This window comes from Leptonychotes weddellii, chromosome 1, assembly GCF_054177405.1.
Source record: "Leptonychotes weddellii isolate Sample4059 chromosome 1, ASM5417740v2, whole genome shotgun sequence".
In the NCBI taxonomy this organism is placed as follows: Eukaryota; Metazoa; Chordata; class Mammalia; order Carnivora; family Phocidae; genus Leptonychotes; species Leptonychotes weddellii.
In genome coordinates, this window is record NC_138369.1 from 128,405,925 (window position 1) to 128,423,229 (window position 17,305).

General features: G+C 40.6%; 1 protein-coding gene and 1 long non-coding RNA gene across 10 annotated transcripts in view; one reads left to right on the forward strand and one right to left on the reverse strand.

Annotated features, from left to right (window-relative positions):
• Positions 1-55: 55 nt before the first annotated feature.
• Positions 56-5,809, forward strand: CEP19 (centrosomal protein 19). 9 transcript variants are annotated; one of them, XM_031038614.2, is made up of 4 exons: positions 88-192; positions 276-407; positions 3,294-3,434; positions 4,044-5,809. In XM_031038614.2, exons 2-4 carry the CDS (start codon positions 383-385, stop codon positions 4,403-4,405), a joined length of 528 nt encoding a protein of 175 aa, XP_030894474.1. In that variant the 5' UTR covers positions 88-192; positions 276-382; the 3' UTR covers positions 4,406-5,809. The 9 variants fall into 9 exon arrangements, with proteins under 9 accessions (XP_030894475.1, XP_006742930.1, XP_081688106.1 ...); XM_031038615.2 differs by lacking the exon at positions 276-407 and having other exon boundaries at positions 56-192; XM_006742867.3 differs by having other exon boundaries at positions 60-407; positions 3,235-3,434.
• LOC145723665 (uncharacterized) overlaps positions 5,491-17,305 on the reverse strand; it is a 15,479-nt gene continuing 3,664 nt past the window's right edge. Inside the window, exon 2 of the long non-coding RNA XR_014148901.1 lies at positions 5,491-6,482. This is a non-coding gene — a long non-coding RNA (uncharacterized LOC145723665). The remainder of the gene's footprint in view (positions 6,483-17,305) is intronic.

Below are 17,305 nucleotides of genomic sequence, written 5' to 3' on the forward strand. Positions count from 1 at the left end.
CCTAGTGGCTCCCTCGCCGCCCCGCCCCTCGCCGTCGGGGCGGGGGGCGGGGCAAGGAGCGGCGCACGCGCCGTGACTTACGCCAGGGCTGTTGCTGTGGGAACGACTCCCTGGGCTCCCATCCAGACCTAGACCCCCGCGCAGTCCTGCGAGCCGTATCGGGGAGCTCCCTATCTCCACCTCCACTTCCAGGTACTTGCGGATACGGCCTTTCTGCGGGGAAATTCACCCTACAGTCAAGTCTGCGGGTTTATGGCTGTCTCCTCTTCCTACAGCGGCAGGCTCCGCCTGGCCTCAAAGTCGAATTAAGTGCTCCGCTGTGCACTACAGTTCGGTGGAAACAAACCCCTCACGGCGGTTTTAAGACCATCCCCTGCAGAAGATGCACTTTCTGTATTTCTTTAAGGGTAAGAAAGTCAGTCTTGCAGTAGCGGGGACGTGAGTTAGGGAGAGGATCGTCTCTCTGTTGGCAAAATCCATACACTTTTAGGGGCTGCAGGGGATGTTTAGCAAGATTATGGCAGTCACTGATTCCTGGGGAGAAAAGTATTAATTCCTAGAAGGAAGAGTTAGGTCAATGTATCGTCTGTCTTCATGAATTAAATTGAATCTGTAAGTAGGCCCAGGTGCAGATTGAAGCTAGGACCGGTGTCTGCAAGAAGAAAGATGTCAGACTGTACTATCGAAAACTGAAAATAGCAGTATAAGCATGAAATTAAGAAATATGGAGATAGGGGCGCCTGGGTGGCTCAGTCGTTAAGCGTCTGCCTTCGGCTCAGGTCATGATCTCAGGGTCCTGGGATCGAGCCCCGCATCGAGCCCCGCATCGGGCTCCCTGCTCAGCGGGAAGCCTGCTTCTCCCTCTCCCACTCCCCCTGCTTGTGTTCCTGCTCTCGCTGTTTCTCTGTCAAATAAGTAAATAAAATCTAAAAAAAAAAAAAAGAAATACGGAGATAAATTTTGGAAGAAACAAAAGAATTGAAACTGGTTGCCTATGAAGAGAGGAAAGGCAGAGGACCACAGTTTTTTGTTAAAATCATCAGAATTATTTTACATTTTAAACAATATAAAATTACTTTAGTACAAATAAAAGTTAAATTTTTTAAAAGATTTTATTTATTTATTTGACAGAGAGAGACAGCGAGAGAGGGAACACAAGCAGGAGGAGTGGGAGAGGGAGAAGCAGGCTTCCTGCCGAGCAGGGAGCCCGATGCGGGGTTCGATCCCAGAGCGGAGGCAGAAACTTAACCGACTGAGCCACCCAGGCGCCCCCAAAAGTTAAATTTTAAAAAGACTCTGTAGTCAAAAAAGCGACATTGTTATCAATTGCGTACATCAGTCATGAATACAGCCATTTATTTGCTTGAGTGCGTGGAATTTATATTGTGCTCGGTAGGATCTCCTAGAAAGCTTACTAACAGACCAGATTTTAATGACGTGAACTGGGAGTAGTATTTGTAGAAGGGGATGGGGTGGGATCGTTTGCATCAGATCAGAGCACAGTAATTTGAAAAGGCAGTTCTTTATTATTAATTTCTTTTTTTCTTTCTTTCTTTCTTTTTTTTTTTTTAAGATTTCATCCATTTATTTGACAGAGAGAGAAAGCACAAGTAGGCAGAGAGGCAGGCAGAGGGAGAAAGAGAAGCAGGCTCCCCGCTGAGCAGGGAGCCTGATTCAGGGCTGGATCCCAGGACCCTGGGATTATGACCTGAGTGGAAGGCTGATGCTTAACCAACTGAGCCACCCACGTGACCCTCTGATTAATTTCTTAAGAGTAAAAATTCTGACGTCCAACAATAAGGAGTGAATAGTATAGGTAATGGTATATCCATGGGACAAAACACTTGACAGTCATAAAAATGTGCATTTTAGTAAAGTATCTAAGGACAAAATCACATAAGTTGTTAAATTTACAAGGCAGGAAATAGATGTATAATATAAAAAATACTATACTAGAAAACTATATGTGTAGAAAAAAAAGAAAGAATCAAGGGTAATCATTTTATATGTTTCCTCCTCCTCCTCCCCCATGCTACCCCCAATCTTCTCCAAAGTACTATGTTTCTATGGTGATTCTCTAGCAGAATAAAGTTTATGAAGATATCATCACCCCATGCTGCTTTACCTCTGGGTTCCTTGACATTTGCAAATCTTCCTGAGAATATCATAGTCCTATCTAAAGCAATCCCTATTATTAAGTGTATTATGGCATTAGGCACCAGGAAGAGGGAATAGAAAGTGTTAACTGCAAAATAGCAGTGTTTCTTGTAACTGAGAAAACATAGTGAGACAAATAAGTTGAAATAAAAACCATGTAAACTTTATTGCCTTGTATATGTAGAGGTTGAATCTGTACTGGGTCTGCATTTTTTATCAGACTTATAGACTATAAACACTTAAAGGATATACAGGGGCTGTATCTTATATTAGTACATTAAATTAAATTTTTTTTAAAGATTGTATTTATTTATTTATTAGAGAGAGAGTGAGTGCGTGTGCAAGTGAGGGGAGGGGGAGAGGGAGAGAAGCAGACTCCTTGCTGAGTGCAGAGCCCAGTGCGGGGCTCAGGCTCACCCTGAGATCATGACCTGAGCCAAACCAAGAGTTGGCCCCTCAACTGACTGAGCCACCCAGGCACCCCTAGTACATTAAACAAGTATGTATGGTATTTTGCTGAGAAATTCTGGTGAACAATGGATATGTTCCCTGCCCTCCTGCAGCATATAGAATAGAAGGGAAGATAAATGATTCAATAAGTAATCATAAAAAACCTGATGAGTAAAATGATTGGGAATGTGCAGAGGAGACAGATGTGGTCTGGTGAACCTCTCAGGACATAATGTTTAAGGTTAAAAAATCATAGTATCTTGCCATAGAGGGTACGTGTACATACTTGTTTAATTGGTAAATTAAAAAGATCCTCTAAGTTGATTCTTGGGCTGACTTAGGGGTTCGTATACATATCTTTGGTTAAGAGTGCAGTACACTAAGAGGTCCAGACTGAACTGCATTTCCAGGCTCATGTGTGAACAAACCTACACGCCTCAATGAACCAGGGATCCAACAACTAAGGATAACCTCAGGGCCAAACTGAACTTTCAGGGTAGGTCTCAAAGTATTGAAATTGACAGGCTGAGCATGCAACTCTAGAACTGGACTAGAGCCAGATCTGCTGGGGAGGAGGGGTACTGGGGAGTGTGATTTATCCAAAACATATTTTTTTTCCCCCTTTAGCAGGAAGTTATTATGTGACTAACACATTTTCATCAGATTTCCTCTGATTTACCCTGAAGTGTATGTGAGAATGATGTGCACTGCCAAGAAATGTGGAATTAGGTTCCAGCCTCCAGCTATTATCTTAATCTATGAGAATGAAATGAAGGGGAAAAGTCGCCAACGCATCATGCCAGTCCGAAACTTTTCGAAGTTTTCAGGTACCTCATGTTTTATCTTGCCTCCTATCTTAAATGTTCTCTAAATCACGTAGTAAGAATGATTTCAGTCTCATAACAGAGCGGCATGGCCTTCAGAGTTAGACAGTCCTAGGTTCAAATCATGACTATCAGGGTAGATAGGTGAGCCCCAGCTAAATTACTTCTTGTCAGTGAGCTTCAATTTCCTGATCTGTAAATGGAAATTGATAATCCCACCCTTTCAGAATTGTAATATGGGTTAAATGAGATAGCATTATTCAATCATACTGAATCCCTTCTCTCCCTCCAAATGTGTTTTTTATTTGTAGTCTTGATTTTTTCTTAGTACCAGTACTAATATCTAAAACTAATAAATCCTTTTCATCTCAAATGTTTTCTCCAGTTGCAAGTGTTTAACATCTCCTCAAAGTGATTTTAAGTTAAGGAAATAAAAAATGCACCCTCCTCCCCCCACCACACTCAAAGCTCGATATAAAGGAATGATAGTTCTGGAAAATAATTCATTCTGAAAAAGCCACTTAGCTACTTGGCTCTCACAGCAGATAATGCTTTCAGTAGTTTGCAGTGTATCTGTTGTGTGTGGTATATAGTTTCATTTTTCCCTCCTAGATTGCAACAGAGCTGCTGAACAATTAAAGAATAATCCGCGACACAAGAATTACCTGGAACAAGTGTCCCTGAGGCAGCTAGAGAAGTTATTCAGTTTTTTACGAGGTTACTTGTGGGGGCAGAGTTTGGCAGAAACAATGGAACAAATTCAACGGGAAACAACAATTGATCCTGAGGAAGACCTGAACAAACTAGATGATAAGGAACTTGCTAAGCGAAAGAGCATCATGGATGAACTTTTTGAGAAAAATCAAAAGAAGAAGGATGATCCGAATTTCATTTATGACATCGAAGTTGAGTTCCCACAGGATGAACAACTGCAGTCTTGTGGCTGGGACACAGAGTCCGCTGACGAGTTCTGATATCAAAAACTCAAAGAATTGATTGGGCTAGCAGAAAATCCATGTCTATACAAAGGATGTATGAACATGGTTCTAGAAAAATCTGTAAAGAACACTAAATGTACATGTTGGGTCAAGTTTGGATTGACCAGGTTACTTTTCAAAACCAGGACATGTACAGTATCTACTATGTAGATGCATGAGGAAGATACGAAAACCAGAATATAGGAGTCTGCCTTTAAGGAGCTTACAATCTAATTGGAAGATAACTCAAAAGCTTGTGAAAAGCTAATTAACAGAATTAGGCAGCAAAAAGATTAGAGCCAGATGCTTAATAAAAGTTAAAGAGGGTCAGAGCCTAGATGACCATAGGGTTAGAATAGTCAGGGAAGACTTTGTCCTTTAGTAGAGAGATGGGACTTTGCCTGGCCCTCAAAATGGTGGTGTTTGGGTAGAAGTTTATATAGAATTCCAGATGAGAGAAGCTGGGAGAAAAAAGGGGGGGGGATGGGTAGTGGTATAGAGATAGGGATTAGAACATTTTATTTGAGGGACAGTAAGCATATTATAGTTTGGTAAGATTGGAAGGCGTGTATGGTTACCAGGGGATTATCCTGTGTGCATTTTGTCTTTAACTCCGGAGTATATGTATATATATGTATTTTAACTCCAGAGTAGGAGAGTAGCCCTACAGAATGCCCTGCAGCTGCAAGTGGATGTCATTTGATGGACAGCAGGGGAATTCTGCAGCTCCAGGAATCAGGAAACCTGTACTAAAGATCTTCTGAAACCCTGAAGCTCTTCCCATAAATAAGGAGGTTTGTTTGTAAAATGGGAAATCTAGTCATAATGAATGAATAATAGGCATCGCCAGTTTAGGCCTATTCATGAGTTTGGATCTACAAAGAGAAGATCTTTGTTGAACCAGGTTATATGTGTACAGATACATCTTTCTTCTTGTTAGAATATTGTTTAATTGGCAGATATTCTATGTTTTCTGCAAGGAGATTAATACTTACTAAATAAAAGTGTAAAAATTACTCACTCTTTCTACCTGTTCATCCCTACTCTCTTTACCATTAAAAGCCCCATGAAAGGGATCAATCTTCTTTTTTTTTACAAAAAGTTACAAATTTATTCACATAACATATTCTAATACGTATCAAAGTTTCAAGCAGGTCCTTTTGAATCTCGAATAAGAAATTACAACATTCAGCATTAATTAAAAATAAGAAAAGGGTGATGGTGGTCATTTATGGGTTTTAGTCTAAAATGAAAATGCAGAGAACATTTATTTTGGTGGATCTGTGTTGATGCCATATTTCTCCTTGAGAAGCTTCAACTGCTCTTCCTTCTTTTTTGTGTCCATCTTCTGAAATGCCCTGTTGGCATTATAGTACAAAACCACCAGGTATCTGTTACAAATATTGAATCCTGAAAGGTGATCACATGCATTCTTGGCATCAAAGATGTCTTCATAGACCACATAAGCTGTTCCTCTAGTTTCGGGTGTGTTCCCCATTCGCCCTCTTGGCCACTTGCATCGCCATCTTGGCGGGCTGATAAGGTTACCGCAGCAAACACTGGAATTCCTCCAGACACCTCCGGAGCTCGCTCTACCAGACCGCAACACCTCGTCAAGGCCAGAACATCAACCAAAGGGATCATTCTTACAGTGGTATCACCAGGGCTTACAGTGGTCATGCGTCATATGTACATTTGCCAAAGGTAGCAAAAAAATTTTCAGGATCAGAGATTCTTCTGTATCTACATAGTATTCCAATGTACAGATGTAGATGGTATATTTTAAAAGTTGTCCTTAGGTTGTTTTTCCTTTCACTATTACAAACAGTGTCACAGCAAATAACCTTGTACATCCTCTGTTTTGCACATTTGTAAAACTGTAAGTTATGACTAGAAGGGAATTGCTGGGTATGTCTATTCTAAATTTTAATAGATATTGCTAACTTGTCTTTCAAAGAAGTTCATTCATCCATTCATTCATGAACACCTGTTACATGCTGAGCCTGTATTATTCTGGAGTCTGGGTATGTAGCAGTATACACAACAAAGTCCTTGCCTTTATAAGGTTTCCAATCTAGTGGGAGAGGACAGACAATAAACGTAAATACATAGAATAATGTCACATGATAAGTGCTTGGAATTAAAAACATGGTAAAAAGAGAATAATGGAGGGGTTTGGAAGCCACTTTTTTTGCCTTTTTTTTTTTTTTTTTTTAAGATTTCATTTATTTGTGAGAGAGAATGAGAGACAGAGAGCATGAGAGGGAGGAGGGTCAGAGGGAGAAGCAGACTCCCTGCCGAGCAGGGAGCCCGATGCGGAACTCGATCCCGGGACTCCAGGACCATGACCTGAGCCGAAGGCAGTCGCTTAACCAACTGAGCCACTCAGGCGCCCTGGAAGCCACTTTTTTTGACAGCAATCAGAGAATGCCTCACTGTAGAGGTGGGACATTTGAGTAAAGACTTGAAGGAGGTAAGGAAAAAGCGATATGCATTTCATGAGTAGTAGAGAAAGGTAGGTGTGTGGGCCCCCAGGGGTGGAGTGTGCTTGGCTTACTTGAGGAAGAGCAAGGCCATAGATGTGGCTAATATAGATTGAGCAAGAGAAAAATGGTAGGAGATGAAGGTGGAATGTATTTTACCAATGCATAGTACTTCAATGAAGGTTGTACCACCTTTATAAACATTCGGCAGTACATGAGGGTACCTGTTTTCCCCACATGCTCATCAACAGACAGTGTTCTCAAACTTGTTGATCTTTGCCAATTTTATAATTTAAAAATGGTATCTTGTATTAATTTGAATTTCTTTTATTATGAGTGCAATTGAGCATTTTCATACACTTAACAATTTTTTTATGATATCACATCATTTGCTCATTTTTCTATTGTGTTACTGGTCTTTTTCTTACTGATTTGTAAAAAGTTCTTCATTGGGGCACTTGGGTGGCTCAGTCGGTTAAGTGTCTGCCTTTAGCTCGGGTCATGATCCCGAGGTCCTGAGATCGAGCCCCGCAGTGGGCTCCCTGCTCAGCATGGAGTCTGCTTCTGCCTCTCCCTCTGCTTGCCACTCCCCCTGCTTGTACTCTCTCTCTCTGTCAAATAAATAAATCTTTAAAAAAAGAAGTTCTTGGGGCGCCTGGGTGGCTCAGTCGTTAAGCGTCTGCCTTCAGCTCAGGTCATGATCCCAGGGTCCTGGGATCGAGCCCCGCATCGGGCTCCCTGCTCGGCGGGAAGCCTGCTTCTCCCTCTCCCACTCCCCCTGCTTGTGTTCCCTCTCTCGCTGTCTCTCTCTCTGTCAAATAAATAAATAAAATCTTTAAAAAATAAATAAATAAATAAATAAAAATAAAAAAAGAAGTTCTTTATTAAGGAAAATAGTCCTTGGTCTGTGATATGAGTTGCAGATATTTTCACATTTTTCATTTGTGTTTTGACTTTGTTTATGATATTTTTTCCAGGCAGATTTTTTTTCAAGTCAAATTGATCAATATTTTTCTCTGTGCTTCTGCATTTTTGTCATATTTAGAGAGGCATTCCTCACCCCAAGCTTTTTTTTTTTTTAATCCCATGATTTTTTCTACACAGGAATTTATTTTGGTACAAAATACAAGATGTGAATCCCAACTTTACTTTTTCCCAGATGCACATCGAACTCTCCCAACACTACTGTATACTGAATTACCTATATTTCCCTCAATGATTTTAAAGTGCATGCTTTATCATATACAAGTTCCCATATGTATCAAAATAGCTATCTTTTGATTATATTAATGTCATCTGTAGCACACTTTCCCAATCTGTGTTTTTTGATGTTTATTGAGCACATCTTGTGTTCACTAAATGAAGAGCTACAGTAAGATACAAAATGAGCCATAACTTTTGCCTTTGAGATATTAACATAGTTTTGCAAAACAAGAAAACTAGCATATATAAGCTAGAGGTACTGACTAAAGCAGGAGGGGGAGATCATGTGAGCTGAACAGGTTTTTTTTTATGTATCTTATCTAAACCAAATTCTGAGCTCTTTCAAATTTTTTCCATTATAAAATGAATACATAGTCAATACCCATTATCTTAAAATTTAGACAGATACCAGAGTGTAAAAGTAAAGGGAAAATTCTCTCCTCAACTTCACTCAATTCCAACTCTGCAGAGAATTTGGCTTCCCTAGAGGGCTCTGGATCCCATCATCTCTTGTGACCTGGCCTCAGCAATATTCTTTCTCTCTCTCTCTGCCTCTTCCTCATTTTCAGCTTCATTCCCTTCTGGCTCATTCTCTACAGTCTGTAAACATGCATAAGACCTTGCCATATTAAAACAATAAAACATCGCTTTGTCTTTCTTTACCTAATACCATATCTAACCAAATTATAGCTCACCTAGTTGTTAGATAAATCTAACCCTTTCCCCACTACTGCACCCTTTAGAGCAGATCTGGCTCTAGTCTGATTCTAGACTAGACTGAACTAGACTAGACATGCTCAGCCTGTGAAACTCAATACTTTGAGACCTGCCCTTAAAGTTCGGTTTGGCTCTGGGTTATTCTGTCTGTTGGATCCCTAAGGATCTCTGGTTCATTGAGAGGCGTAGGTTTGTTCACATGTAAGCCTGGAAATAAAATTCAGTTTGGATCTCTTAGTGTACTTAATGTACTGTAGTCTTCACAAAGATTGTATATAAATCCCTGGGTCAGCATAAGAATTGAGTACCAATTCAACAAGTGTGTAATCAAGTACCCTGTATGTCAAGGTACTGTGAGTGGTCACCTTAAACATTATGTCCTGAGAGGTTCACCAGATCTGCTCCCTTGCACTTTTGCAATTATTTTACTCAGGTTTTTTTGTAATTATTTCACTCAGGTTTTTTTGTAATTATTTCATCATCTATCTAATATTTTGACAAAATGAGTAGATGAAAATTGAGGAAAGGTCATTGGATTTGGCAACTAGGTCGCTGTTGATATTCAAGAATGAAGATTAAAGGGAGTGATTGGATAGAAATTGCAGGATAGGGACGCCTGGGTGGCTCAGTCAGTTAAACGTCTGCCTTCAGCTCAGGTCATGATCCCAGGGTCCTGGGATCAAGCCCCGCATCGGGCTCCCTGCTCAGCGAGGAGCCTGCTTCTCCCTCTGCCTGCCACACCCCCTGCTTGTGCTCTCTCTCTCTCTGACAAATAAATAAATAAAATCTTAAGAAAAAAAAGAAAAAGAAATTGCAGGATATTATGAAGAAAACGTAGGATCATAGACCTAAATGAGAAAGCTAAAACTGAAAAAAAAAAAAAAAAAAGCTAAAACGATATAGCTTTTAGAAGAAAATAAAGGAGAAAATCTTTATGACCTTGGTGTCTCACTTCAGGCTGTTATAACAAAATACCATACCAGCCTGATCAGTTTCTGGTAAGGACCTCTTCCATGTTGCAAGCTACCCACTTGCAGAGCATAGCAAGCCAGCCCTTTCATGACTCATTTTGAGGGCACTAATCCCATTCATGAGAGCTCCACCCTTACAACTCCCTCTAAGTCTAATTACCTCCCAAAGGCCCTACCTTATAATACCATCACTTTGGGGTTTAGGGCTTCAGCATATAAATTTTGGGAGGACATAAACATTCAGTGCATAGGGGCACCTGGGTGGCTTAGTCGGTTAAGCGTCTGCCTTCGGCTCAGGTCATGATCCCAGGGTCCTGGGATTGGGCTCCCTGCTCGGCAGGAAGCCTGCTTCTCCCTCTTCCACTCCCCCTGCTTGTGTTCCCTCTCTTGCTGTCTCTCTCTCTGTCAAATAAATAAATAAAATCTTTTTAAAAAAACAAAAACCATTCAGTGCATAACACTAGGTTTAGGCAAAGAGATCTTTGAATTGACACCAAAAACCTGATTTATAAAAGGAAAAAATGTATATATTGGACTTCCTCAAAATTTAGAAATTTTGTACTCTGAAGACAACGTTGAGAACATAAAACAGACTGAAAGAAAATATCCACAGATTATAGCTGAAAAAGCACTTGTATCCAGCATATAAAGAGAACTCTTGGGCGCCTGGGTGGCTTAGTCGGTTAAGCGGCTGCCTTTGGCTCAGGTCATGATCCCAGGGTCCTGGTACTGAGCCCTGCATCGGGCTCCCTGCTCTGTGGGGAGCCTGCTTCTCCCTCTCCCTCTGCCTGCTTCTCTGCCTACTTGTGCTCTCTCTCTATCTCTCTGTCAAATAAATAAATAAAATCTTAAAAAAAAAAAGAGAACTCTTACAATTTGGGACGCCTGGCTGGCTCAGTCAATGGAGTATTCAACTCTTGATCTCAGGGTAGAGATTACTTAGAAATAAAATCTTTTGTGGCACCTGGGTGGCTCAGTTGTTAAGCATCTGCCTTCCGCTCAGGTCATGGTCCCAGGGTCCTGGGATCGAGCCCGGCATAGGGCTCCCTGCTCAGCGGGAAGCCTGCTTCTCTCTCTCCCACTCCCTCTGCTTGTGTTCCCTCTCTCGCTGGCTGTCTCTCTCTCTGTTAAATAAATAAATAAAATCTTTTTAAAAAAATAAAAAATTTTTAAATTTTATTTATTTATTTGAGTAAGAGAGAGAGATTGAGAGAATGAGTGGGAAGAGGGGCAGAGGGAGAAGCAGACTCCCCACTGAGTAGGGAGCCTGCTGAGACTCGATCCCAGGACCCCGGGATCATGACCTGAGCCAAAGGCAGACACTTAACCAACTGAACCACCCAGGGGCCCTAAAAATAATATCTTAAAAAAAAAAAAAACAACTCTTACAACTCAATAATAAAAGAAAGAACCCAGTTTAAAAATGAACAAAAGATGGATGCCTGGGTGGCTCCGTCGGTTAAGCGTCCAACTCAATAAATAAATAAAATCTTTAAAAAAAATGAACAAAAGACTTACATAGACATTTCACCAAAGAAGATATGCAAATTGTTCATAAGCACTTGAAAAAATGTTCAACATCATCAGCCATTAAAGAAATGCAAATTAACAGGGGCAACTGGCTGGCTCAGTCGGTAAAGCATAGGACTCTTGATCTCAGGGCTGTGAGTTCAAGCCCCACATTGGGTATGGAGCCTACTCAAAAAAAAAAAAAAAGCAAATTAAAACTATAATGAGATAGTACTTCACACCCATTAGAATGTCTATAATAAAAAAAGATGATTAGAAATGTTAATGAGGATATAGACAAATTGGAACATTGTTGGTGGGAACATAAAATGACTGAGCCATTTCAGAAAACAGTTTGGCAGTTTCTGAAAAAGTTACATATAAACTGGGGCACCTGGGTGGCTCAGTCAGTTAAGCATCTGCCTTTGGCTCAGGTCATGATCTCGGGGTCCTGGGATCAGCCCTGCATCTGGGCTCCCTGCTCAGCAGGGAGTCTGCTTCTCCCTCTCCCTCTGCCTCTCTCCTCCTCCCGCCCCCACTTGTGCTCTCTCTCTCTCTCAAATGGATAAGTGAAATCTTAAAAAAAAAAAAAAAAAAAAAGGGCGCCTGGGTGGCTCAGTTGGTTAAGTGACTGCCTTCGGCTAGGTCATGATCCTGGAGTCCCAGATCGAGTCCCACATCGGGCTCCCTGCTCAGCAGGGGGTCTGCTTCTCCCTCTGACCCTCTCCCTTCTCGTGCTCTCTGTCTCTCATTCTCTCTCTCAAATAAATAAATAAAATCTTTAAAAAAAAAAAAAAGTTACACATAAACTTACTATACTACCCAGTAGTTCCACCCCTGGAATCTATGCAAGAAAAATAAAGACATATGTCCACCCAAAGAATGTACTTGAATGTTCATAACAGCCTAAAAAGGGAAACACTTCAATTATCCATCAGTTGGCAAGGGAAGAAACAAAAGTGTAATATCTACATGATAGAATAGTGTTCAGCAATAAAACATTATGTTAAATGAAAGAAGCCAGACAAAAAAACTACGTATCATATGATCCATTTATATGAAAAAGCCAAAAAGGCAACTCTATAGAGACGGAAAGCAGACTAGTGGTTGCCTGAGGCTGAGGCTGAGGAATGGGAATTGACTGCACATGGGTCAGTGGATGATGGGGGCGATGGAAACACTCTAAAACCAGATTTCGTGACATTTGCACAATTCTGTAAATTCACTAAAAATATTTGATCTCTGCACTTAAAAACAGGTGAATTTTATGGTGTATATATATTTAGGTATGTATGGTTTACCTCAATAAAGCTATTAAAAAATAGGGGGGGCACCTGGGTGGCTCAGATGGTTAAGCATCTGACTCTTGGTTTTGGCTCAGGTCATGATCTCAGGGTCGTGAGATCAAGCCCCCCTCCCCTGCCTTGGGCTCCTTGCTCAGCATTCAGTGTGGAGTGTACAGAAGATTCTTTCCCTTCCTCCCTCTCCCCCTCTGCTCCTCCCCAACTAGTGCTCACTCTCTCTCTCTAAAATAAATACAGAAATAAAATCTTTAAAAAAAATAGGAAACAGAATAGAATTAATGTCATCAGATCATTTTTTCTAAGAATGAACAAGAGGGTTAAAGATACGTGTAAAACTTCTCTAAACACACATAAGAGATGGAAATTGAAAAAGATTGGAGAAGGGATGGAATAAAGGCATTCATTTGAAAGACAATTCTTGAGTACTTACTCTATGGAAGCTCTCCAGGAGGTCTGAAAAGGACATCTGGCTTTAAAAGAGATGGAAGAACCAGAAGACTGATATGGACCAGTTAGGATGGCAGGAGCAAGTTGCAGTTTACGATTTAGGTCTTCTTCTTAATGAACCTGGCAGAGCCATCTACCTAATTATAGTAAGGAGGAGCTAGAGGAGAGAGTGAGGAAGTGGGGTGAAAATGAGAGGTGAGCAGAAGAACTTTTGTTAAAATGGAAGGGTAATGTTGGATGTGTTCAACATAGATGGAGAAAGTAGAATGTGGGGGTTGAACGAAAATCTACAATCTAGGAGTTACAAGCTAAAAAGGATGTCCCCCATCCTTACCTCCTCTGCCCTAAAAACAAGCAAAATTACTTCTGGTGGTCAAATTGGTAAGAATGTTGATGACTGAATTAACAACCACCTTCAAGCTCAAAAATTTTAGCTTTTATGGCTATAAAAGTCCTTGCCTCAATGGTTCACCATTTCACACTACAGCAGATACTGTGAATTACCTACCCAATATCCTTTTCCCCTTCTTCATTGCCTGCAGAGACCCAATATTATTTCTTTATGTATAACTGCTCCCACATAAGTCACAGATCCAGAGGCAAATTTTGATTGGTCTCAGTAATTCCCAGTGGTCCCATTTCTTTGTCTATGATTGGCTTAGAGATGGGTGTGTTACTCAGTAATAGCCAATGACATGTGTAGAGGATCTACAAGGACTTGTGGAAAAATTGTTCTCTATTTGTTGGAGAAAAGAAAAGTCCCCTCTAGTTCTCTGGACATGGTTATATCTGGATGTGACACCTGGAAATACTGTTGGCAGCCTGAGGATAACACTAATCATTTAATGAGAGCAGAACAGAGAGAATCACAGAAAGATGGAGCCAGAACCCTAGCATATAACACCTGGAGTTATGGACTCTTGTGAAATTACCTTCTGGAGGAGCAATGGCTCAAATGTTGAAAGGTCCTGGGAACACTGACGAGAGGCAGAGAGCAGAAGAAAATCAGCCAGATCCTAAAAGCATTGGGTAGGTATAAAATGCTTACTATGGTTTGGGACAACAGCATCAGTAATTTAAAGAAGAAAATGTAAAAGGACAGAATTAATAGTGGATGTGTAGAAAAAGGAAGAGAAAAAGTATGGAGGAAAAAAAGTGATAAAAGATTAGTTGTTGTTTTTTTTAAGTCAGAAAAAGTTCTTGTTCTACCAGAAGCAAACAAACAAAAAAATGGTAATACATGTTCAAGACAGGCAGGATATTCTTTGAATGAATGCTCCTTGTTCCTTTTTTTTTTTTTCTTAAGATTTTATTTATTTGTCAGAGAGAGAGAGAGAGCACAAGCAGGGGGAGCGGCAGGCAGAAGGAGAAGCAGGCTTCCCGCCGAGCAGGGAGCCCGATGATCCCAGGACCCTGGGATTATGACCTAAGCCAAAGGCAGACGCTTAATCAGCTGAGCCACCCAGACATCCCGATGCTCCTTGTTCCTAACCTAAATATGGACACCCTACTGTATGATTAGGGGTATAGGAGCCTTTGAGTTTCCGGTAAGAACTCCTAGATTAGCAAATTCGATTAGGACTGCCTTCTTGACTTTAACCATATGCTTCAATACTTAAAAGGAAATTTTAACCAGAGCCAAGCATCTGTCATCAGTACTGTTAAATATTTGTTGATTCCACTGTCTTTCTTTCCTGTTTTTAGATAGTGAGTACTACATAATCTTCACATGTCTGATTGGATGCATTCTCCACTGACAAGAAACTCAAAGGTATCCATTATTTCTGATAATTAACCACAAAATAGAATGGATACATTAAAATCCTAATATAGTCTTCAAAAGTTCATTTTACCCAAAACTTAATCTCTTCCCTCACTTGACCTCTTTTCCCTCTGCTCTATACCAAACACTCTCACCCTGAAATGAGTTATCAACTTACAACAAAAGAAATTTGGGGAGATTATGTTGTCTCCCTCTCATATCCACTGTTTACCATTTGAGAAGTACTAACACTCCAAAACAGGGAAAAGACTAACAGTAGAAGTGTATACAAGCTTTATATTAAAAATTTTATTAAGTTATATAAAATATATATATATATGAAAAATATAAAGACTTGTGTTAAAAAATTATCCAAAACTTACAAATAAGGGAAAAGATGAGGGCCATGCATCTTTTTCATTATTATACTGCCAGCATTATTTAAAAGCTTTCCTGAGGATTCCTAATTTTCTAGGATAATGTATCTATGTTTGACATGGCTACTTACTATTTGATTAAAGCCCAGATACTGTGCATTTACACGTTAATTAAAAAATTTCTGTCCAGTAGAGAATGTAATCAATAGGTTTATTTGCCTCTAGGACATTAACCTAACAATCTTATTCTAACATTCCTTTGTGAAAGCCTACAAATTCTTACTTCTTCAAAATATTTTTTGAACCAGTTTTACCATCTCATTGGTCCCCTTCATCAATAAGTTAATAAGTCTCAGACATGTGTTCATTTTATATTGGTATGAGAGCTACGGGTTTTTACATTTTTTTAAACTATACTTTGACACCTGGTAGCCCATCTGATAAAAGGATTAACATTTTTTTTAACCTTTGGGGACATAGTTTTGATATAATGGGTTGACATATTTTAAACTTTCAACTTTTGACATTTCCACCTGTGAGAGGAGCCGGGAACAGGAAACAGGCAAAAGAGGAAGAGGCCAAGTTGAAAAATCAGACAAATAAAGGACAACTGCCATATGAGGAGTCACCCCCCTTTGGGTTCCAGCTGGCCCTAGCAAGCAAGCCATGTCACTATCTTCCTGACTTGGCCTCTGGGCAGGCCTACCCTCCTACAGCCAAGTTAACCTGTCGGACTCCAGAATAAGAGTGCTGGGGGCAGCAATCTGGCTGGAAAGGTTGGGGAAAGGGTGGTAGCCAGGAGAATTGTCTTCAACACATATAGCAAATGCATTGTACATCTTGAAGTCCCTCCCCGGCTACTCCTTGACTCTGCCATTACCCACAGCCATAGTTCCATCTTAAGGGAACTAGGATATTTAACTATTCCTGCTAAAATTAAAAACAAAAAGCCCCCACTACCATTAGAGGGCAATGTGTGTGTGTGTGTCTTTAATTTATTAAAAGACAGCTTTGGCTTGGCACTGGAAGGATGTTAGTAATATTTTCTTAAAATGTAAGCCACATGCCTACACTTACATCCAGAGTGAATGCTGGGGTGAACCTTGCCCAGCCGTTACATTGTTTTTAAATCATCTTTTTAAAATGCTAGGTTTTCTGTGGTGTGCTTAGCTTCATTCATTTTAAGCACCTAATATGTGCCAAGCACTATTCTGGATAATAGTGATAGAGAGGAGAACATGGCAGATAGGAACCCACGTTCACGGAGCTCACACTTCAGTGGGGAGAAATAAGTAAATAAGAAAAATATCATATGACTATAAGCGCTGTGCAGATAAATTAAGGTAGGGCTGTATGGGGTTAATCCTTCCCTTAATCATCATTCCCTCCTACAAAATGTAGAAAGGAAAACAAGGAAAGAAAATTCTGTCAGCCTGATAAAGCCACGAATGCAAATTCCAAGATCATGTAACTAAAACACCTGTATGACTAAGTCACATTTTATAACACTTTTATGCCCAATAAACTTTGTTTTTAAAATCCAACTTCATCTTTTCCTAACTGTTTATAATTTTTGTCCATTCCTCTGTGTGACTTCATCTTCTTCAAAAGGCTAATGAGATGTCACCCTAAGGGAAAGGAACCAGGGGTTAGTGTCTCTGCTCTCCCTCCCCATGGGCCAAGTTTTCAGCCACAGCTGAGCCAAGCCTCTCCTTAGGGGGAGGCTGATGAGGTTTGTGTGCACGGGAGAACCTGCGTGCTCAGTTGTCTCTGAAACTGATGACCAAGGAGAAAGACCCCTCAGAGAACAGAATACCTTCATCTTTGTCCCTTCCCCTCCATTTCCTCATGTGTAAAATGATATGTGTATACTTGTTTTCACTGGGCCAACGTAAAGCCTAAATAAGGTAGTGCGTGCATAGTGCTGTACCTGGCCAGGAGTACGTATTCGATAAATGGAAGTTTAAAAAAATGTCTCTTGGGCGCCTGGGTGGCTCAGTTGGTTAAGCGACTGCCTTCAGCTCAAGTCATGATCCTGGAGTCCCGGGATCGAGTCCTGCGTCGGGCTCCCTGCTTGGCAGGGAGTCTGCTTCTCCCTCTGACCCTCCTCCCTCTCATGCTCTC

Coding starts and splice junctions, on each gene's coding strand:
- CEP19 (XM_031038613.2), top strand. CDS start 383: ATGCACTTTCTGTATTTCTTTAAGG. Junction 408..3,293: donor CTTTCTGTATTTCTTTAAGG/GTAAGAAAGTCA, acceptor TTTACCCTGAAG/TGTATGTGAGAATGATGTGC. Junction 3,435..4,043: donor AAACTTTTCGAAGTTTTCAG/GTACCTCATGTT, acceptor TTTCCCTCCTAG/ATTGCAACAGAGCTGCTGAA.